Below are 23,914 nucleotides of genomic sequence, written 5' to 3' on the forward strand. Positions count from 1 at the left end.
AATTGCCCATTCTTGATGCTCTAATGTAGGGATGGAGAACCTGAAGGATTCAAAGGGCCACACTTGAGGACCTAGAGGGCCACATGTGGCCTCAAGGCCACAGGTTCCCTACCCCTGTTAATGTATGTAATAGGGCTATAGATGAGGATGTCAATGCTCTGAAGCCCTTGGGGAGGGTGGAGGCAAATACAAGAACCATCTTGGCTTCCCTGGTTGTAAAATATCAGTAAAAGCAAGAGACAGTTAACATCATGTCCAGAACATAAGTGGCTTGTTGTGAGCTGGGTTTATAATGTCAAATTAAGAGGAAAAACAGGAAATATGGAGAAGAAAAGCAGGAAAAGGAGACTAAAATATTAAATTGATGGAATACGGACAGGTTTCCTCCTCCCTTCACTCCCTTCCAACCTTACAAAATAGCTGTATAAACACGTTCACTTCTGTAGCTAGGGAAACCAAGAAAAGCAACTAAAACAGGAATCATAGGATTTTAGCCCTGAAAGGGATGTTGGAGGTCATCAGTTTAATTATTTTTACAGAAGAAGAATCTGAGGAAAAGTGATTTGCCCAAGGTCAAACAAGTTCTAGGCAGCATGTCAAATGGAAAAAGCTAAGTAATATATAAGGAGCCGGAATTTCCTCTGCATGGGAAATTCCTCTAGCAAATCAGATCATAACCCATCTATAACTTAATAGATAAGTCAGAAGGAGTTGTCTGAACCTAAGAGGAATTGGGCTATTTGCCCATGATCACACAGCTAGTGGGTGTCAGAGGAAAGATTTGAATCTGGGTCTTCCTGATTCCAAGTCCACCCTAATATCAACCAAGGCATCAAACTTCATAGCCCATAGGCAGAATGCAGCCAGCAAAACTCCCATGTGGAGCCCAACACAGATTAAAATGGACTTTGGAAATGTTTATCAAAGTAAATAAAAATATAACACAACACAGATAATGCTGATCTGTGATTTTCCAAGTCAATATCCAGCAGCAGGCACTGGGTCCTATTTGAGTTTTCACACAGCTACCATTCACCACTCTTTCATTCAATCTCCATTTATTGAGCACTTTTACAAGGCAGGCACTATGCTAAGTGCTAGGTAAACCAACAGGGACAAAAGATAGTCCCTGCCGTCAAGGAGCTTTTAATTATTATAAGTGATATTCATATCGTGCTGTAAAATTGGCAAAATACACATTCAACATGCCATGTGAGCCTCACATTAAATTTTAATGTACATCCTAAAGATTATTATTATTCCCTTTTTTACAGATAAGAAAATGGAAGCTCAGAGACTTAAAATGCTTTGCTCATGGTCACACAACTAATAAGTATCAGAGGTGAAATTTGGATCCAGGTCCTTCTGGCTGCAAGTCCAACACTATCTCTGCTTTTCCATACTGCATCCTGTGTTTAGAATCTCTCTCTCTCTCTCTCTCTCTCTCTCTCTCTCTCTCTCTCTCTCTCTCTCTCTCTCTCTTTCTCTCTCTTTCTTTCTCTCTCCATATATATGTGTGTATGTACACACATACATACATATATGTGTGTGGATGGATAGATAGACACAAACATATTTTTCCCCCAAACTTGAGAAACAAGTATTAGGTACTTAATTGTTTATTTCATTTAACTTTATTTTCACTAAACGTTTTCCTTTGGGGTGGGGGTGGGGGTCCTTCACATTGCATTCCTAAGTCAATCTTTTATAACTTGATGGTTGTTAAATACTTCAGTGGCGATTCATTCCATAATCAATGAGCAGGCCATAGAAATATTTAGTACATTTGAACAGTTTAACTTGGATTTGTAAATTATACTTAGGTCTTAGAAGGAGCTTTCCTTTTTCTTTATTGACTTCATTTAAGTGAAGCCTGCCACGAACTTGCTAAATATTTCCTTTAAAAGAGCTATTCCAAGGCTCTCTAACTCTTTGGTTAGACTTTAATCTCTGTCCCTCGAATTTTCAAAGTTCCACATTAGCAGCCAGGTGCTGAACTCCATTTAACACAAAAACAATGAAAATGAACTCAAACCTTTGCTCCATTTAAGCTGTCTCCGCAGCATGCCTATTAAAAGCAGAATGCAGCTACAAAAACATTCAGAATATGCTGGCGGAGAAGTGGAGGAACAGCTTGCCACCATATCTCCTCTTGGATCTAGGGTATCACCTTGCTGCATACTTGGAAGGAGAAACAAAATGGTTTTGCAACCCTAAGGCGATGTCTAAAGGTTCTCTGATATGAGATCTTCCAATTCCATTTTAGTCAAAACTGAAAAAAATCAAATATAAATTTGGATAGCTTTATGACACTTGAAAATTTCTGAGAAAAGGATAGATGGTTATTTTTTTTTCCAGGATGACTTAAATGTGGTCCTGTTTATTAGCAGGTGAATTTGATTTAATGTTGATCTCTACAGGATCTCCTCTATGATAATTACCTTCAAGTAGCAATCATAAGCAGGGGTCTATGACCACCAGGGAGTCTTTGAACTTGAATGGGAGTGGGGGATTACATCTTTCTTTTCAGTAGGTGGTGTAATGGATAGAGTGCCAAGCCTGAAGTCATGAAGAGTTATCCTGATGAGTTCAAATCTGGCCTCAGGCACTTACTGGTTGTGTGACCCTGGACAAGTAACTTAACCCTGTTTGCCTTAGTTCCTCATCTGTAAAAATGAGCTGGAGAAGGAAATGGCAAACCACTCCAGTATCTTTGATAAGAAAATATCAAATATTTTCTTCTCAAGAGAAGAAAAAGAAATTGAAGGAATTAGAACAGGCAAAGAAGAAACTAAGTTAACATTCTTTGCAGATGATATGATGATATACTTAGAGAATCCCCGAGAATCAAGAAAAACTGCTTGAAATAATAAACAACTTTGGCAAAGTTGGGGGATACAAAATAAACCCACACAAATCTGTATTTCTATATATGACTAACAAAACCCAACAGCAAGAGATAGAGAAATCCCATATAAAGCTCAGTAGACACTATAAAATATTTGGGAGTCTACCTGCCAAAACAAATCCAGGGACTATATGAACACAATTGCAAAACACTTTTCACACAAAGTCAGATCTAAGTAAGTGGAAAAACATCAGTTGCTCAAGGGTGGGCTGAGCCAATATAATAAAAATGACAATTCTACCCAAATTTATTTATTCAGTGCCATACCAATCAAACTATCAGATAATTATTTTGTAGAGCTAGAAAAAATAATATCAAAATTCATCCAGAAGCACAAAAGGTCCAGAATATCAAGGGAACTAATGAAAGGAAATGCTAGGGAAGACAGCCTAGCTCTACCAGATCTCATATTGTATTATAAAGCAGCAATTATCAAAACCACTTGATACTGGCTAAGAAACAGAAGGGTAGATCAGTGGAATAGGTTAGGTACCCAAGACACTGTAGTCAATGAATGTAGTAATCTACTGTTTGATAAACCCATGGACCCCAGCTTCTGGGATAAGAACTCACTGTTGGACAAAAATTGCTGGGAAAACTGGATAACAATATGGCGAAAACTAAGCATGGACCAATGCCTGACACCGTACACAAGAATAAAGTCCAAATGGGTACATGATCTAGGTGTAAAGACTGATACTATAAACAAAGTAGTGGAGCAAGGAATAGTGTATTTATCAGATTTATGGAGAAGGGAAGAATTTTGACTAAACAAGAGATAGAAAATATTGTGAAGTATAAAATGGATAATTCTGATTACATTAAATTGAAAAGTTTTTGCACAAAGAAACCCAGTGCAACCAAGATCAGGAGGGAAGGAGAAAATTGGGAAAGAATTTTTTGCAACTAGTGTCTGTGATGAAGGCCTCATTTCTAACTTATATAGAGAACTGAGAAAAATGTACAAAAATACAAGTCATTCCCCAGTTGATAAATGGTCAAAGGATATGAATAGGCAGTTTTCAGAGGAAGAAATCAAAACTATCTATAGTCATATGAAAAAATGCTCTAAATCACTACTGATTAGAGAGATGTAAATCAAAACAATTCTGAGATACCACATCACACCTATCAGATTGGCTAATATGACAAAATAAGATGATGATAAATGCTGGAGAAGATGTGGAAGAGTTGGAACACCAATTCATTGTTAGTGGAGCTGTGAGTTGATCCAACCATTCTGGAGAGCAATTTGGGACTATGCCCAAAGGGCTACAAAATATGCATACCCTTTGACCCAGCAATACTTCTTCTAGAACTGTATCACCAAGAGATCATAAAAATGGGAAAGGGTCGTACATGTACAAAAATATTTATAGCAGCACTCTTTGTGGTGGCCAAAAACTGGAAATCAAGGGGATGTCCATCAATTGGGGAATAGCTGAATAAATTGTGGTATATGAATGTAATGGAATACTATTGTGCTTTAAGAAATGATGAACAGAAAGACTTCAGAGATGCCTGGAAAGGCTTATATGAACTGATGCTGAGCAAAAGGAGCATAACCAGGAGAACTTTGTACATGGTAACAACCACAGTGTGCAAGGATTTTTTCTGGTAGATTCAGAACTTCATTGCAATGCCAGGACTTAAAATATTCCCAATGGTCTCTTAAGGCAAAATGCCTTCCACATCCAGAGAAAGAACTATGGAATTTGATTGCAGAATGTAGCAGATCATTTTCTTTTGTGTTACATTTTGGTTTTATGAATTCTCCCATTCATTTTAATCCTTCTATGCCACATGACTAAGGTGAAAATGTATTTAATAGAAATATATGTATAGAACCTATATAAATTGTATACCAACTTGGGGAGGGAGAGAGAAAAAAATCTAAGTTATATGGAAGTGATTGTAGAACACTGAAAACAAATAAAATTTAAAAATTTAAAAACACAAATGAGGTCACAAAGACATGACTGAATAACAAATGAAGTCTAGCTTTTGCTTCAATTATTTAAAATATAAATATTTAAAATAAAAATATTATTTGAAAAGGGGTCTATAGCTTCCCCCAGATTGTCGAAAGGGTCCACAACATTAAAAAAAATGTTAAAAACCACTGGCTTAAAGGAATCCCATTTGTTTTTCACTCATCTTCTTCAAGGCCCACACTTAATTTACATATAGTTAGGTGGTACAGTGATAAGAGCCTGGGACCTGAGTCAGGAAGATCCAAATTTAAATTGCTTCTCAGATACTTGGAGGGGCTAAACCTCAGTTTTCTCATCTTTAAAATGAGGATAATAGCACCTATTTCCCAGTGGTTTTGTGAGGATCAAATAAGATAACATATGCTTGCTAAAGATTTTGCAAACCTTAAAGCATTCTTTAAATGTGAGTTATTATTATACTCCCCTTGAGTCAATGTTGAAACTGATCACAGAATCATGAAATCTCAGGGTTGGAAGAGCCCTCAAAAGTGAAGTCCAACCTGTGCCTGAATAACGATAACAGCTAAAACATATCCAACAAATATGCAAAGGGCCTTTGCTTGAAAAGCTCTGGGAACAGAGCTAAGCCATGGGTATGACTTAGTCTTAAGGCTTCTTACCAGCCTAGTCACCTTCCTCTGGACATTCTCCAGCCCGTCACTACCCTTCTAAAATGTCACACCCAGAGCTGAACACAATACTCCCAATTTGGTCTGACCAGGGCAAAGTACAGACAAAGAGGGTGGCTCATTCCTGGGTTTCTTCACAAAAGTGTATTGTTTTGTTATCTGTTTTTAAATGTTTAACCTCTCCTTACAACTCAAATCAGATTCAGGCTCTTTTTTTGCAGCTGCCCAGTCAGGATTGTTCTAGCGAATTTTTTTTTTTAAGTTTCCAAGATCTTCAGAGCTGAAGATCTTCCCAGGTTTAAATCCTATTGGTCTATGAATTTTTCTATACTGTTCATCCTAATGTCAAGGAATCATAGGTTCGGAGCTGGAAAGAATCTGAGAGATCATCTAAGGCCAGCTCCTTCATTTTACATGTAAGAGTGAGGTTATGTGCTCTCCAAGGTTATACAGAGAGTACTTGGAGATAATGTGGCGTACTGGACAGACTGCTGGACTTGGAGTGAGACAAACTTAGGTTTATATCTTACCTCTCACACTTACTACTTGTATGACCATGAATGAGTACATCAGTTAACCTTTGTAAGCCTCAGTTTCTGTGGTACAGATATTCATAACCTGGGATCTCTGAACTTATTTTAAAAAAAATTTTGATAACTGCATTTCAATATAATTGGTTTTCTTTGTAATTCTATGTTATTTTCTGCATTTAAAAACCATTATTCTGAAGAGTCTAGAGGCTTCACCAGAACACCAAAGGAGTCCATAACACACAAAACGTAAGACCCCCTACTGTAATATCTAGCACTCAGGATTGCTTTGAGCCTTAACAGAATCAATAATTAATTCATAGTGTTTTAAATTCTACAAAGTGCCATGCATACCTTATCCAATTGGAACTTTACAAGTACCCTGAGAATACAGGTATTACTATTTCCATTTTACCGATGGAGAAACTGAGGCTCCATGAGGTTGTGACTCACTCAAGTCATAATTTGAATCCAGTTCTTTTTCACTCCATGTCCAGTGTAAAAGAGAAAGGTGGCAAAACCCCATGGATCAAATGCTGTGTCTATAGAATAAGACCCAACTGGGCAGTTTCAGTTGGGTAATGAAACCCCTCTTTCTTTTCCTCACTTTCTTCCCTCCTTTCTTCTTTTCTTTCTTCCTTTTTTCCTTCCCTCCTCTCCCTCCCTCTCTCCTCTTCCTCTGCCCACAAAAGGCATCATACCCTTACCTGCAGGTACGCAGCACAAAGAAATGTAAATTTTGATCCCTAAAACCTCACAAATTGTCCTAGGTTTTACAGGCTAGATTTTTTTTTAAGGACCTTGTCTTAACCCCAGATCACTCTGGCTTTCATTGATTGGCCGGTAATAGGTCCCAGACCAAGCCCCACTTGGTTATTATTTGGGGCCTTATTGGCTCAAAGTGAATGTAAATAGCAATTGTTTCTATTTTGGCCAGTAACCCTGAGGATCTTCACCTCCCAGATTTTTATTTTATTTTTTTTACTAGGTAAAAGAGGCCATTTTTTGCCTCATTTCATACGTAGCTTTAAACAGTGAATGGGCATTGCCTCGGTCAAATTGAAACCTGTGAAAGGCCTTAATGAAACAAAGGCTATGATCTTCCATTGCATCCAGGCATCCTGATCCACATCTTGTCACCAGACTGAAATGGTTCTGGACGAGAGAGTGAAGCTGGTAACTTTGTACAGCCCTCCCTCACTTAAATCCAATTCGCTTGTAAGTCATGGAATTACTTTCCTGATGTCATAGTCCTTTTCAAGAATGAAAGACAAACACCAACAACCTCAAAGATAGATCAGTTCCCTTTTGGGGGGGAAGGGGTTAACAGACAATTTAGAAGTGAGAAATGTTCATTGGCATTCTAATATTATCCATTGGAAGAACGGGAATTTAAAAATACCTCAAAAAACCAAGCTGTATCTATTGATAGAGTATATTTTTTTAAAATCCATAACGCAAAGAAAATAGAGATAAGATGAAAATGTTTATTTCAAAGCAAAATTGTTATAAAATGTTTCATCAGTTGACACACCTGGTTCTTCTAATACTAAGATAAAGGAGACTTTGAAATTCTGCCTAGTCTGTTAAGGTTTCTTCTCACAGAAAAGAATCCCTTAGGGGGCTAATAGTCATATCCTCTCTCACTTACTAGCAACCAAAAGTTTCTCATGATTGTATGAGTTAGAGAATTCTTCAGTCTTTTAAATGAAAATATTGTGTCACTGTTAGAGAAAGTTTATGACAAATGAATGGAAGGGAAGGAAAAGAAATTTGTGTAATGGACTAACTTTTGGAGAAATTTTAGTAATAAAGGCATAGATTATTTCTTGATATATATATATATATAAAACACCCACTGAAATCAGTGTAATAATAATAACTGATTTGTATAGGACTTCAAGATTTGAAAAACTTTTTTCTCACAAGTAATATAAATAGATATATTTCAACTTTTCAATTTTTTGAAATAAGTTGAATTGATGTCTTTTTTTTATATCTCCATAGTTTTCCCTGATATCCCTCTCCTTTCTGCTCTCAAAGAGCCATACCACATAACATTTTTTTAAAGAAAAGGAAGGGGAAAAATCAGCGTTACTGGTTAATGCACCAAAAAAGGTGGAAAATATGTTCAATGTACCCCTCTACAAAAAGGGGTAGAGATGGAATGGGAGTATCTCCCCAGACCTCTTCTCTCAAGACATGCTTTTTCTTTATTATTTTCAACTTCTGATTTCATGTGTGTGTTTGGGTGTGGTTCTCAAAACAAGCAGAGCCAAGAAAACCATATATACAATGACTAAACAAGGTAATATAAATATTATTATCCCCATTTTTAAAATTAGACCTCTAATTTCATTGGTATATATATGCAATCAGACTCCCATTTATCAGAGCACATCAGCACCTGCTAAGCAATTAATAGCCCTATTTGCTGGGGGTACTAAGTGACTTGTCTGAACTCATATGGTCAATATTTGTCCAAAGAAGAACTAGAATCAAAATCTTCCTGACTCTAAGGCAGGCTCTCCATCCTCTAATCCATGCTGCCTTTCCTTATTTTACAGATGAGGAAATTGAGGTCTTGAGGACAAATCCTAATAGGATTTGTCCAGGTGAGTAAGGATCTGAGGCAGGATTTGAACCCAGATGCTACTTCTCCATTTCCTGGGTACTTTTCACTGTGCCATTCTGCTTCTCAGGATATAGCTTGTAATTGAGAGATAGAATTTGGTTCAAAGAGAAGAATCTAGAATATCATTCTTAAAATGAACTTCAGCCAGCAATGGTGATGCTTCTTTGAGATTATGACTAAGAGAAAATTTGCTTTAGGCAGAACCTGGGTACAACTTGAGCAAGTTAGATGGAGGGATCAATTGCAGCCCTATTAAATTTGCAGATGACACAAAACTAATCAGGATAAACTAACATATTAAATGATAGATAAATCAATCAATAATGAATTAACCAAGTATGCCTGGCTAAGCCCCACTTCAAGCAGCACAGTCCCTGCTCTCAAAGACCTTACATTCCATGGGGTTGGGGGAAACACAATAATACATAAAGAGGAACTGGAAAGGGGTGGGGAGAGGTGGGCTATGCCCCAACATACAACATGGTATGGAGATGGCTGGGAAGTGGTGTAGAAGAGGTCTGATTCCTACCAAAATGAGTCAAGAATCTACCCATCAGAGTTATTTGAAGAAACATGCACCCATGGCATCATAGTCTCTTTAAACTCAGACCATCTCATGAAACCCAGGCTGCCTTTCCACCTTGCTCATCTATAAGTACTTTCCCTACCCTTCTTTCCCTTTTTGACTCTTTTTCTTAACGTATTCTCTTCCTCCACTAGAATATAAGTTCCTTGAGGATAGGAACTAACTTTCTTTTTGCTTTTATTTGTATTCCCAGCACTTAGTCCAGTGCCTGGCACAGAGTAAATATCTGTCTACCTACCTGTCTGTCTGTCTATCCATGTCTCTAATTCGAACAGTTATTATTTTTAAAAAACCTCAAGCTTAAATGATAGGACAAATCAATTGCACAACTACAGTTATGTCTAGACAGCAATTCATATGAGGGGAGAGGGAACTAGGGGTTTGAGTGGATGGCATATTCAATCTGAATCAATAGTGTGACATGATTAGCCAAAAAAAAAAACAAACCTAATGTGACTTTAGACTTACATATCATAAACAAGGAAATTATTAATCTGCTAGATTAAATCTAGAATATTAACTCAATTTTGGACATCACATTTTAGGAAGGACATTGAAAAATCTGAGTTATGAACAGAGAAGGGTGATCCAGAGGACATGTGAAGATAAGTTGAAGGAACAGGTGGTTTTTTCATCTGGAGAAAAGAGAAAGAAAGGTTGGGGATGTCAATGACAGTTTTTTCCCCACACACATTTAGAAAGTGGTCTTTTCAGAGGATTCATTTCATTCTGCCTCATTCCAGCGGGCAGAGTTAGGAAAAATGAATGGAAATTATAGTGAAGTAGAGTTATGCATGATATAAGGGGAAAATTTTCTAACCATTAGAGTTGTCTAAAAGGGTGAATTCAAGACGACCACCAGCTTTTCTTCACTGCAGTCCTTCAAATGATGTCTGGATGATCACTTGTCAGGGCTGTCATCAGGGGTCTTGTAAAAGAATATTCAAGTATGTGTAAGATGCTGGACTAGGTGACCTATTCCATATGCTTCTTTTAATGCTAAGATCTGTGGTAGTTTCAGAAAAGAAGATCACTTTAGCAGTGAAGGAAAAGTACTAGCATGAGAAGGGGGCAAGATTGACAATGTCATGGCAAATGATAGGACCATAACTGAAGCTGGACAGTTTGTTGGACATCATTTAGTCCAATTCCCTTATGTTACAAATGAGGAAACAGGAACCCCCCAGAAGTTAACATTTCTCCACAACTCCTGATGAAGCCAAGGCAGGTTCTTTGCCTTCTTTTATCCTTTAAATCTTACAAAGATGCTAGTGATTATAGGCATCTAAGGATAAGAAACTGTAAAATGCAACCTTGGGACCCTGAATTGTGCAAAATCCTCAAGATCAAAAGTTTACAAAATTACAGATTGAGAGTTTAGAGGGATTTTAGAGATTATGTACCCCAATCCCTTCATTTTACACATAAGGAAACCAAGGCCAAGAAAAGTAAAGCAGCTTGTTCCTGGCAAACTCTTTTGACTACACCATTCTGATGTCATCAATAAAGCCAGTTCTGGAGAATCTGTTTTTATCTTTTTATATTTTTAATTTATGGGATAAAACAAGCATTTCTATAATATAGTATAATAGAAAGTAATTGTACATGAAACTGAAAAGCTATTATGTACAACTTGCAACTCCATGTACATATAGAATAAATTTATTATAAATGTAATTTATATATAATTTTTTTCTTTTTTCTTCTATCTCACCCTCCACCCCAGAGATAGCTACCGTTAGACACAAATAGGTGTATGTATATATATATATGTATATATATATATACACATATATATGCACACACATATGTATGTAAATATATATGATATATACATATATGTAAAATTATTCTGTACACACTTTTTTATCAGTTCTTTCTCTGGATGCAGATAACATCTTTCTTATATGTCCTTTGCTCCCAATTTGGGTATTTATAATAGTCAAAATGACTTATGCACAGTCTTTCTTAAAACATTATTGTTGTTACAGTATACAAGGTGCTCTAGGTTCTGTTCATTTTGCTCTTCGTTATTTCATGCACATCTTTCCATGTTTTTCGAAAATCATTGAGTTTATCATTTATAGCATATTAGTATTCCATTATAATCATATACCACTACTTTTCAGCCATGATTTTTGTTTGTTTGTTTCAACCTAATACTGTGATTTATTCGGCATAGAGAAGTCCTGGTGTGGAAATTCCTTCCACAGCTCATGATGGGGGATTCATCCATATTTTTTTAGTCTTAAGAGAGCTGCCTCAGCATTGAAAGGTAACGTGATTCATCATTGGTCCCGGAGCAAATATTTGTCAGAGGCAAGTCTTGAATTCTGGTCTTCCTGACTCTTGGACCAACTCTCTCTCTATGACATCGTATTTACTTGGAACATGGTCCTCTTTATTTAGTACCTTGAGTGTCCCTATAAATAGTCATTGATAAAAAGAGAAACAGAGGCAAAGTGTTGATAATTAACAACATCTTATCACTAGTTTAGCTGTATCTTCAGACAGCTGCTTGTCGACATTTACAAATGAGTGAAACTTTTCTGTTAGTAGTAGCCTAACTGTATTGTCTAATGATTAAACCAGCCTGCGCCTCATTCTGCAGCTTCCACCCCAGCAGTTTAATAATTAGGTCAGAAGAAAAAGTCACAGTTAAAAACTGACCAATTATCCCTCAACACCATCTTCTCTGAGTAATTAATGAGCAGAGAAACAAACTGATTCATGTTCGAGAAAAAAACAGACACATTTACCTTCCCCACAAATGCCCTTAGCAACACACCACAGGAGGAAAGAAGATACATGAAATGTAAATGAATTTTTATTCTTTCCTTGCATACAGTAGCAGAATTTGGTCAACTCAGCAAACTGAGAAAAATCAACCACACTCCACCCCATCCACTCTGAGGACTAAAGGTCAGTAGGTAAGCACAGTTCTGCCAAAGAGCACTGGATCATTAGGAATTTCCCATGACCCATCACCCTTCCCATAGCCATTCTTGTTCTTAGGAGAACTACTATTTACAAGAATTGGCATTTTTAAGAGGAAGCAGACTGAGAGCTGGCCATGCAACCAGGAAGACACAGCTTCAAATCCAGCCTCGCAGATATTGGCGATGTGACTTGGGCAACTTCTTGGTACTCTAGGCACCAAGACAGTGGCAGAAAAGGTCTAGCATTTATCTTCTAACCTAACTCTTCCCAAGGAGCAGTGAAATTCAATAGCAAGAGTCATTTCCCCATGGCTATGTCAACATGGGTTGAAGAGCTGTGGAATATATAGTTATCTAAATGAAGGGAAATACTTACCTGAAATGGGGGAGGACGAACAAACCCATTCAACTGAAATAGCCAAGTAACTGAGGGGAATGCATAACATTGTTATTAAATTATTTGGATAATTTTTTTAAATGTAAGTAGATAGCACCTTTCAAAAATAGAAACAAATTCAACAAATTTTTACTAAGCATCAACTGTTCATAGAACCCTATCCTAGGCTAGAAGGAAGCTATATGACAAGGGAAGCTAAGACATGGTCCTACCCTCATGAAGCTTATAATCTGGAAGGGGGAAAACCACAGTAAGTGTTATACACAGCATCACAAAAGTGAATCTGTAGAGGTGTTAAAGTGTGCATCGGAAAGTAACTACAGAGGGATGTCTGGCTGCGTGGAGGATGTGGTGTTTGGGTTGGGTCTTAAGGATGGTCAGGAATTCAACTGGTAAAAGGTGGACATTCTAGATATAGGAGGCAGGAAGAAGACAGAATATCCTGATTGTGGTTCGTACAGTCCACGGAGGTAATATGCAAGAGAAGAAAAGACTGCAGAAGGGAAGGAAGGAATGGCACCAGCTTGGTGAAAGTCTTGAGTGCCAAGTAAAGAAGTTTTCACTTTACTCCATAAATTGGGAGCCATAGAAGATTTCTGAACAAATGACTGACATAAAGAAGATAAATCTAGCAGATGTGACAAGAATAGATTGGAGAAGAGAAAGAAGGCAGAAGACCTGACTGAGGCTTTTGCGGTAGTCCAGAGAAGGACAGTAAAGGAGGCCTATAGTGGGGTGGTGTCAGTGAGAGTAGAAAGGAAGATGCACAGAGTTGCCCACCTACAGGACTTGATGACTAATAAGATACTAAACAGGGGAGAGTATTATAGATATCATTATTTCAAAATTCTTGCAGGCTCATGAGACACAAGATTTATCTGCCTTAAAAATCACCTTGTGTCCTCTCCCTGCTCCGTCCTTCCTATAGAATGGTAAAGAGGACTCTCTCTCGAAAGGTTATGTGCTTGGGAGTTTTTTAGCTCTCAGCGGATTTTTTTTTAAGTGACTCACCTCTTACAAATGTAAATGGATGAATCCGCGGTAGGTCTTCTTCCCCCACCCCTCCTCCTCATCCTAGGACCTAGCTCCTAGACCAGACGGTATTCATTCCTGTCCCAGTTCGCATTTCTTGACCCCTTGGGCATCTCCAGGGGTGCTCAAGCTGGATCTGAAACCCTGTGCTCCAGGTAATGGCAAAGTGCTAGACCCCCACCCTCCTCCCTCTAGCAGGGTGCACCTATAGCAGGAGCACCAGTCCCACAAAAGGGGGAATACTCCAGCGTGGGAACACCACTACCACCCCTCCTGCTTCTCCAAAGACCCGCCAGCCCGCCCCCTTACCCCCCACCTCCCACCGTGTGCGCATGAGCAAAGGCACCTCCCTCTGTTCCTCCCTGGGCTAAACTTTCTAATTCCCTTCTTTGGGCTCCGGGGCTGGAAGGAGCTGGGAGAAGAAGCTTTGAGTTTGGGGTAAGAAAGTTTCTGTGCTCTTTCTTTTTACTCCCTTTTCCTCCTCCTCTTTTTTTCCTCCCACTTCTTGGAAGCAGCGGGTCGCGGTTGGGGGGAGGAAGAGCAGCCCCCTCCCCCCCACTCTGATCATTTAATTTGTCTTCTGCTTCCCCCCACTCCTGCAGAGAGAAAGCCGGCGGATCCCCAGGCGGCTTTTCCCCTTCTCTCTTCTGCAGTTGCCCTCCGGCAGAAGGGAGGAGGAGATGGGATTGCTCCAGGTGCACCTTCTCGGTTTCCTAGGTAATCCGGAGTGGTAGTACCTGGTGGTGTGCTCTTGGGTTTGGCGATGGGGGAGGGAGAGAGGGAGCCGAGAGGCCGGGGAAAAAAAACCCTTTCGCCGGCGCTTTGCTGGAAGTCGAAATGAATCAGAGCAGGAATTTGGGTTCGAAATGAAACGTTTGTTCTCAGATGCCACTCAGTCTCCCTTGGGCAGAGCAGCTGCCGCGGGGCGGCGGGACCTGGGCGCCGAAAGGTTCCCCGTGCGGGGGTCTCGCTGTCCTTTTCACCTCTGTTAGATCTGCCCTCCCCGGCAGGAGCTGAGGAAGCCCGAGCCCCCGAGGTTCGGTCCGAGGCCGATCCCTCTCTCGTCCGCCTGTAATCTATTTCCCTGGGAAAGTGCTCCGAGCTGAGCGAGGAAGGCTTCGTCCTGGGAATATCCTGGCGCCCCGCATGACTTTAATTAGCCATTGATCTTCGCCTCCGGAGAGCCCCAAAGGGCAGCGAGACGTTGCCTTCCTCGGATTGTGGCGAAATGTTAGGACGCCACAAAGTTGCGAAGTTCTTGTACCCATTTTTTCCACCCCTTGGAAGTCCCACCTCTCTGGGCTAAAGGCAGGGAACCGTGCCAGTGTGCACCCCAGGACGTCCCTGGGACACACGCGCACACACACACACACACAAAATCTGCAGCCTCCTGGCGCTTTGCAGTAAGCAAGCCGAATTAATGAGTTTGCAATTAATATCCTTTCTGGTGGGAACTGGGACTCCCCAGGATTGGGCTTTTCCCCTGGGACTGGAAGATGGGGGGGGGGGGGGCAAAAGGGTGTATGTGAATGAACATTGGAAGGTGGGGCTCATTCCTGATCTCTTGTTTTAATTTCTCTCTCATCCGTCTCAATTCCCCATCCATCTCTCTGTCTTCTGCTGTTCCCGGGACCCCAACATTCCTAATCTCTGCTCTTGCTCTCTCCTCGTCTCTGTGTCCTCGCTGAATGCTACTGCCCTTCCCGCATCTTCCTCCCTTTCTCTTCTCACTCTCTTGTGCACCCCCTCCTCCTTCTCTGTACATCTCTCACCTCCGCGTGCTTATCGTGGGTCTGACTCCTCACTCTCAGCCCTTTGGGGAGCCGGCGTGCACGCCCAAGAACCCGAGTACAGTTATGGCTGTGCGGAGGGCAGCTGCTACCCAGCCACGGGGGACCTGCTCATTGGCAGAGCCCAGAAACTCTCGGTGACCTCCACGTGCGGACTGCACAAACCTGAGCCCTACTGCATCGTCAGCCACCTCCAGGTGAGGCTGGGAGCTGCCAGGCGCCTGGCCCTGGCTGGGCACCCTGGGGTCCACAGGACCGAAAGGGCCAGACTTCCTGCACCAGCCAGTTACCTACATAGGAAGCCAGAGGCCAGGGAAGGTCTCAGGAGAGTATGACTGGAAGCCCTTCCTTTTGCCCCATCTCTATGTGTTTGCACAGTTGCATCCGCTTGATGTTTCCTGTCCCACTGGAAAGAGAGCCTAACCTTGAGTTCTGTGCCTCCCTACTTTTTCCTGAATTGGGAAACACTGAGAAACTTGACTAAAAAGAAATTGTGGATTCAAGTAATTTCTTCCATCCTCCTCACCTCAGACTTGGGAGGGGGGATTGAGGGATGGTGACCACATTGGCAGTTACTTTGGTGCTCTATAATCATAGAAACTTTTTCCATTCCTTGGGTGTATCACTGAAGAAGATAACTCGCACCAGGGTTCAACTCAGTCTATATTTAGAGGGTGCCAAGGTAGTGATGACATGGGTATTTGTTTGATGGCTCATTTTTTTCTTCATATTCCCTCTTCTCAAGTTAAATATTTCATCTTCACACACCAGATCTTTTGCTTTTCCAAAAAAGTATCCCAGGTACTATATTCTGACTGAATAAAAAAAAGGCAGCTTCTGAAGGAACTCTCAAACTTGAAATTTTGAACTTCCAAATTTCTAACTTAGAAAAATATTTTTTCTTTCTCCCACCTCTCTCTTTCTTCCCTTCTCATTGGAACAGAAAAAAAAAATTCTTGAAACAGATAGTCATAATCAAGCAAAATAAATCCCTTCATTGGTTGTGTCCAAAAAAATATACCTCATTCCGCACCCTGAGCTCATCTGTTTATTGAATTCTCTGTCAAGGAGTAGAGGTCACATTTAATTTTTGAAAGTTTAAAACTTTCAAAAAGTAAAATAAAATTTGTAATTGTTCTCATCACCTATTAAGGAAAGCAATAGAAGATAACAATGATTATTGTTCCAAATGCAGAATAATATTCAATCCTGAACTATCACTAATAATTTTAGAAATCCCCTCCCTTACCTACATATGATGTTAACTCTTCAGTAGAACAAACAGATGCATCAGCTTTGGACTGAAGTCCAGCCTTTAAAAGAAAGAAAGAACCCATTCCAAAGATCTGAAAGAATGTGGTAAAGTGGACTCCATTCGTTGCCTTCCAGGTTTATACAGAGATGTCTAGACCACTTCCTGATTAAAAGTGAGGCTATAATTAGCCCCTCCTTTTTTTAAAGTTCTGGTCATTGTTCTCCATTACTAATTTCCTTTACTGCTTGGTAATGACTGTAACTGATGTTGACTTTTTTTTAATAGTATTCCAATTTGAGGTAAAATAAGTTTCCGTGGGAGATATCTCTTGTTTCATCATGGTAAAATAAACTAGCCTCTCATAGATTTAGACAGCCTTTATGAACAAATCCCCATCCCATTCTGAAAGAAAAAGTGACCTCCTTAAAGTTCCGCCAAGGTCATTATGGTCTGTATTAAATGAGAGTCAAACTCTACATTTGACATGGTAAACCTTGGTATTGTGTGAATTTTTTCTATTTTTAAAACCATTTCTACCAATATGATTGCTTAAAGGCAGTTAACTCTCAAGGAGATTGCAGAAGATATACAAAACATTTGCACAGACCTCACTTTCGTACAGAGCCTTGATATTCTTGCTCAGCTACCAAGGAGACCAATGATGCCCCACTCTAGAACATGGAGTTAATTTCAACTCCTAGAGCATGCCTGGCCCTTCTAAGAATGAACCTATTGGTAATAGTTATCTATGGATGGCAGATCCTTTCCAAGGCTACTTTAACCTTTCGTATGTCTTTGAGTTTTAGTTTACTTTTTCCTATAACTCTTTAGGAGTGGGGTAGAGCAGAATCTGATCATTGTTTTTCTGAAGTTCCCAGGCCTTATCAAAATAGCATCATCTGACTGTAGATCTAGAGCTGAAAAGGACCCCAGAGGCCCTCTGTTCCAACTCCCTTATTTTTCACTTTTGAAGAAACCCTGAAAAATGAACTGACTTGTCTAAGGTCACATAGGTAGTAAGTTTCAGAGGCAGACCCTCTGAATTTACGGGCAATGCTTTCTCTTCCCTCTACTTTATTTGCTTCCCTATGGACTTTATGGGAGACCCTGGCCCTTTTAGGTTAAGGACTTTTCAGGTACTCACTTAGAGTGAGGTAATGCTCATTCACTGAATATGCCTCTCAAGGAGCCCAATAAGTTATTCCTATTATAGTTTGCTTTTTAAAAAAAATTTAGGTGCCATAGTATTTATGTCTACATTGTTGTTGCTCAGTTGTGTCCAGTCATGATCTCATTTTGGGGTTTACTGGAATATTTTGCTATTTCCTTCTCCAGTTCATTTTATAAATGAGGAAATTGAGACAAGCTGGGTTAAGAGACTTGCCCAAGGTCACACAGCTAATAAGTGTCTGAGGTCAGATTTGAACTCAGGGAGATGTCTTCTTAACTACAGGCCCAGCCAGCTATCTACTTCACTACATAGCTGCCCCTTGTGTCTATATACACACATATATATATTTAAGTTTTTTAAATTGTTCATTGATATTCTTTTTATAATATCACTTTTACTAACAAACATCTAAAATGTTTATAAAATCTGTGAATTGTACCACTAAATAAATCTTCTCAGGTTATTTATGAGGATTAAAATGTAAGCCAAGAAATTTATGTCTAATTAAATTAGTAGTTTGTGGAAAATATGTCCTATTCTACTTTTAAACTTTTATTTACAAGGAGAGGAGGCCTTTTCAATTGTTATTTAGATTAAAAGATGCACCAGTTATAAAAAGACACGACTAGGTGCAAAATAATATTGACTCATTCGCTTTTGTCACTAATGTTTTTGCCTTTTTTATAAGCATATTGAATTCTACCCAACTGATGTGCCCGCTTAACTTTTTTTCAGGAGGACAAGAAATGTTTCATATGTAATTCACAGGATCCTTACCATGAGACGCTCAACCCTGATAGTCATCTCATTGAAAATGTGGTTACAACATTTGCTCCAAACCGCCTTAAGATTTGGTGGCAATCTGAGAATGGTATGTGGTTGGTATGGGAACAAGTTCCGCAGAGATTGGTAACCTTTCTTTGGATTGAAGGGCTCCTGGGTGTTCGTAATTATTTGTTGGTTTCTCTGTCCTGTCATTATGGCCTTTGGAAGATTTATTGCCTTGAGTACTAACATGTCTTAGTAAAATCAGAGTCCTCCGCCCTGGAGCCTTCATTTTCTTCAAGAAAGCTCTCATTCATGGTAGAGCAAATGAGTTCTTCATAGACTGAGAGGGAAACAAGTTCATACTATCTGCTACCCTCAGTCTCTCACAGAGCATTACAATTTAAAATGGATAGAGTGACTGGGGGGAAGAGGGAAAGGAGGGAAGAAGAGGAAATGGGAAGCTAGAGAGAGCTGGAAAAACAACTCTTTTTTTTTCCTCTTTTCATTTAGAATTTTTAATACTGAGAAAGCACTTGATGATTTTAAGGACCTGTCTTTCTTCATTGATGAGATAATTCAGGCACTTTTTCCGCCTTTTTAGACTTTTGTTTAAAAACTAAATTTATTTTTTAGTCATAATAATAACAATAAAAAATAATTTTCATTTAAATTAACAAAGATGTTTGCCAAGTATGTTATGCCCTTAATGTCATTAGAGGAGTTCTTAACTCTTTTGTGTGTCATAGATGAAATCTATGAGCCCCTTCTCAGAATAGTGTTTTTAAATGGATAAAATAAAATTCATAGGATTACTAAGACAAGCAATTATATCGAAATTGTTACGTTTAAAAAATAACAGGTTCACAGATTTCAGATTAGGAATCCTTACCCTCTGAGATATTGACCCCATTTTACAGACAAAGAAACTGATGCCCAGAGAACTGATGCTCAAGGACAGATAGCTAGCAAGTCTCTGAAGGATTAGAACTCAGATCTTTATGGCTCTAAATACTGCATTTTATTTGTTTTGCCACACTAAAGAATTATCATTATTATGAAGAGAAAATGCCATTAGAAAATGCACTTTAATTTCAAACATGATGAAATGGATAACAGCAGTAAAGGAGATGATAGTGGTATCTTTTTTGTTTGAGGTTTCTTGAAGAAAATCACATTAAACCTTAATAAATAAAGTGTATAAGAAAGCTACGTCATGGGCAAGGCTTCCTGTGATCAAAAATGCTTCTGGGCTCTGCCTGATTTAACTGAGTCCTTGTTACAGCACCCACATCTCAGAAACGGAGATCCAAATAGCCATTTATCATCATGGGAGAGAAAACACTCCTTGCTAGAAGTCTGAGTTCCCAGGGCAAGAAAGCAGTGTAGTCAAAGCTTTAGATGAGAAGTAAGATTTGCGTTCCACTGTCAGTAATTTATAATTTTGTATGACTTTGGACAAGTCACCTAGTATCCCCTGGAGACCCCAGTTTTCTCCTCTCAAAAATGAAAGGTTCAACTAGGTGATTTCTGGCATACATTCCACCTCTTACATTCTTCCTTCCGTGGTTGTAATTCTATCTTGGGAAGGAGGTGCATTTCATCATCTGTTATCTGGGACTGGGTTTGGTCGGTAGAGTTAATCTGCATTCCAGAGTTTGGCTGCTTTTCATGTTGTTTTCTTTTACCTTATTGTCCTTGGGGTTATTTGTTCTCTGATTCTCTCTATCCCCTTTCTTATCCTGATTCTCTCTGTCAGTTCATTACTGCCCTCTTCCCGTGTTTCCTCATCCTCCTTGTGTCTATGGTACAACATTATTCCATTGCAGTCCTGTTCCTCAGTTTGTTGAGTCATTCTCCATTTGGCTGAGTCATGAAGGATCTGTTAAGTGCTTACTCTGTGCTAAGCACTGGGGGGATACAGAGAAAGGCAAAAAGTCCCTGTCTTCCAGGAACTCACCATCTAATGGAGGAGATAATGAGATAGAGAGAGGATAAATTGGAGATAAAATGTTTCCAAGTTTTTCTACCTCCAAAAAAAGGCACCCATAAATGTTTTGGTATATATGGAATCTTCTCTGTTTTTTGTCTTGCGTGGGATATATTTCCAGCAGTACAGTGCAGTCCCCTCCATGTTTGTTCATGAAATAAGCACTGAACTCGTGTGTCGTTCTTTCTAGCCATCTCACAAGAAAGTCTTACTTGTTTGCAGCTGTATGGGAGAGTTAGCCAATGCATCTAGGTTTTTGCAAGTTACTAGGGCAGAGGGAAGCCCATGTAGCAGGAGTAAAAGAGTATAGAATTGGCAGGTTTGGGTCACTATCACAGGAGATTAGATAAGAAAAACAAACAGCATTTGTTATTTCTACAGAAATGTTTAATTTTTTTTTTTACTAGTACCTGATTTTCTCCCCTATAATTTGAGAGTTCACATTTAAGGATCTTCTTCATGAACTTTATTTTTATTTCCTTTCTAGTGCCTTAAGCAAACATTTTTTCTTGTGCCTGAAAAACTAAAACTGTTGTAGCCAGATGCTGAAAGTAGCTTAGGGACACCAGGAGTTTTGAGTTATCCTGTGTAGCGAGCTATTTGCAAGTCTAAAGGAAGTTTTGAGAGCTATAGAAGACCAGCACCGTCTTTGTTTCTGACTGACTCCAAAAAAAAAAAAAAAAGAGTTCTTTACTCTTTTCTTATGGAAGGTGGGAGGGGAGTGAAGGGGAGATTAAGAAGGAAAATATTATAGCTCTTGTACTTTACTGCTACTGTTTTGGTATCTCATGACTTTAAGCTAATGTTGAAGGTTTGGGGAAGCTAGCCACTCCTCTAATGTTTGATGTCTTGGGCAAAGTGGTCCCATAGTGCTTTAACTAACATGTTGCCCAAGAAGTGAGCGTCTGGAGTAAGTTTATATTAAGACACTTTTAATAAGTTAGATAAGGCTAGTTAGAAAGGATTATAATGTTTTTCTTTGGCATTCCAACTAACTCATATCCGTTTCAATGACCATTCTTTTTTTTCCTTCTTCTTTCAATAGACTTGGCAATTTTCCAGGGCAGAAAGTTTATTCCAAAAGCTCCTAGTGATTTCCTGAAAACCAACCATGCTGTGACTTGATTCATTCTGACATGTTGAGTTCTTCCTGCCTTTTGAGGCTCCATAGATGTATAGAGTAGATCTCCAGGAGCACCAGTCAGATATAGGATCTTTTCTTACTGCCAGGTTTGGGGAAGCCTGCTTCTGTTGTATGTTCTCAAAGGAGGCTCTCTACCTCTGGAATTTAGTGACCTTTCTAATATGTTAAAGCTGGAACTTGTTGACCTCTAGGGCATAGGGCAAAAGCCAATTTGTTTGTTCAGGCTGTGGCCTGAATGGGGATATGTTAGTATTTGTTCAGGATGGGCTTATTTATTTGGGCCTATCTGATCTTTTGTCTAATTTCAGTTTGGTTTTGAATTGTGGAAATGCACCCGTAGCTTTTTCCAGTTTTGTAAACTAGAAGATAGCTAACATGTGTGGTAGATTTTATTTATTTTCCTTGCTCTTGTCTATGAAAAGAGGGAGCTATCTGTGTTTCTTTCTAGTTGAGGAAGAATTATTATGTCTTGGTGCTCCAGCATGCAAGCTGACCACCTACAGTGGGCAGGAAAGAATTTTTCCCCTTTGTGAATATCTTGGCACAGATGGTTGGGAAGATTTGCCTCCTAAGCAAACAATAACGGTTCTGGCCATTGCTAGAAACTGGATGCCAGACTTCCGTCAAATAGTGATCTGATTCAGTATAGTCAACTGTAGAGTCCAAAGCAAAGTGATGGCCCTGAAAACTGGAAGAGATAGATGAGGGTCTTGCCACCTAGCAGCACTGTGTGATTGTTAGAATCTTTCTGCTAATTATTGCCAAGAACATGAGAACAGAAAGTAGTTAAATTGCTCTCAGATGTTCCTGCTTACCTTGAGAGTTTCTTTTCTTTCATCTTTGGTAGGTGTGGAGAATGTTACTATCCAGCTGGATTTGGAAGCCGAATTCCATTTCACTCATCTCATCATGACTTTCAAGGTAAGGAATCCATAGATTTCTCCCAGGTGAGAAGAAAGGCCATGATTTAATCTCCCTTTCCAAACTGATGACTGCTCTGGGCTTCTATATTACCGTTGCCTTACCTGGAAATGCCAGTACAAGGGATTTTAAAACAAGGGATGTAAAAATGAGGCTTAACAAATAACTTTCTGGTAGGCAGAGCAAGCTACATTTTGAAGGTAATTCAGTCAAAAACTTTTAATTAGCTATCTGTATTTGCACATGGATAGAATCAGCTTTGACTCTGCCCCAAACCACAATAAAACATCTGGAGATTAAATCCCTGTTCCTGCTCTGTTTATATTTTAATGTTGGGTTTTCTAACAGAAAAGATTCTGTTGCTTTCTTTGATTCTCAAGATTCTGGAAGGTTTTTTGAATTAAAAAATTCTTTTTAAGCAGATACATGCATATGCATTTAAAAATATAAATTTTCTCTTTACTTTCAATTTGGAAATGTAAAAGTGACTCCACAAGTAGAGAATGTCTATACACAAAGTGCCTTTGTTTCTCCTTGAGCAGCTGTCTGGTAATGACAGATTTCAACATGGCTTAAAAGTACATTTTGATGCATATGAAACCTATAATTTAATTATATCATAGATTGAAATCACTTTTGAGTTGTTTTTCATTGGAATTCGGAGCCTTCACTATACCACCTCAGGTGTATTGATCTTCTTTATGGGCCAGTAGCCATAGACATCAGTCCTGTTCCCATGACCTCTGCCATTGCCTAGTGGCTGAGGGACTAAGGCCTAGAATTTAAAGCCATTCCAGCTGGCCCAGCAGACTGTGGCAAATGTGTTGGGTTTTTTTTTTAATTATAAGATGTTATCATAGATAGCCCCTCCTCTGACCTTTCCCCTTCCCTTACCCTCACACTAATAAACTTCTGCTGTTTCTGGCAAGTCAGAGGGGGGTGTTGGATCATGGCAGTGCTCACCAGTGTTTGTGACAGGCTAGAAAGGTGTCATGGGATAGCCTCTCAAGGAAACTCCCGCACTTTCATCCCACCCCCAGGCCTGCTATCCTTCTCCCAGAAGCACCTGATCGGTTCTCCCCATCCCCCTACTTGGAAACACATGGCCATACTGGATGACTAGAAGTTAAATTTAAACTTACGCCCCTGAATATTGATCTTTATGGCAAGTGAAGCATAGAAGGTGCTTTCATTAGTTTTGTTCTACAAAGACTAGAAATGTTTTTAT

General features: G+C 39.3%; 1 protein-coding gene and 1 long non-coding RNA gene across 3 annotated transcripts in view; one reads left to right on the forward strand and one right to left on the reverse strand.

Annotated features, from left to right (window-relative positions):
• Positions 1-10,809: 10,809 nt before the first annotated feature.
• Positions 10,810-13,911, reverse strand: LOC140533389 (uncharacterized). The gene is made up of 2 exons (XR_011976904.1): positions 13,630-13,911; positions 10,810-11,705 (listed from the first exon to the last, which is right to left on the reverse strand). It is a non-coding gene; the product is annotated as an uncharacterized lncRNA (long non-coding RNA).
• LAMB1 (laminin subunit beta 1) overlaps positions 13,717-23,914 on the forward strand; it is a 91,434-nt gene continuing 81,236 nt past the window's right edge. The window contains exons 1-5 of one of the 2 annotated variants that reach the window (XM_072653047.1): positions 13,717-13,805; positions 14,253-14,367; positions 15,462-15,637; positions 18,602-18,737; positions 22,613-22,686. In XM_072653047.1, coding sequence (XP_072509148.1) covers positions 14,331-14,367; positions 15,462-15,637; positions 18,602-18,737; positions 22,613-22,686 — 423 coding nt within the window. In that variant the 5' untranslated portion in view covers positions 13,717-13,805; positions 14,253-14,330. Of the gene's footprint in view, positions 13,806-13,984; positions 14,089-14,252; positions 14,368-15,461; positions 15,638-18,601; positions 18,738-22,612; positions 22,687-23,914 lie in introns of those variants that run through there. The other variant, XM_072653046.1, reaches the window with a different exon arrangement.

The sequence above is a fragment of the Notamacropus eugenii genome, chromosome 3 (genome assembly GCF_028372415.1).
Source record: "Notamacropus eugenii isolate mMacEug1 chromosome 3, mMacEug1.pri_v2, whole genome shotgun sequence".
In the NCBI taxonomy this organism is placed as follows: Eukaryota; Metazoa; Chordata; class Mammalia; order Diprotodontia; family Macropodidae; genus Notamacropus; species Notamacropus eugenii.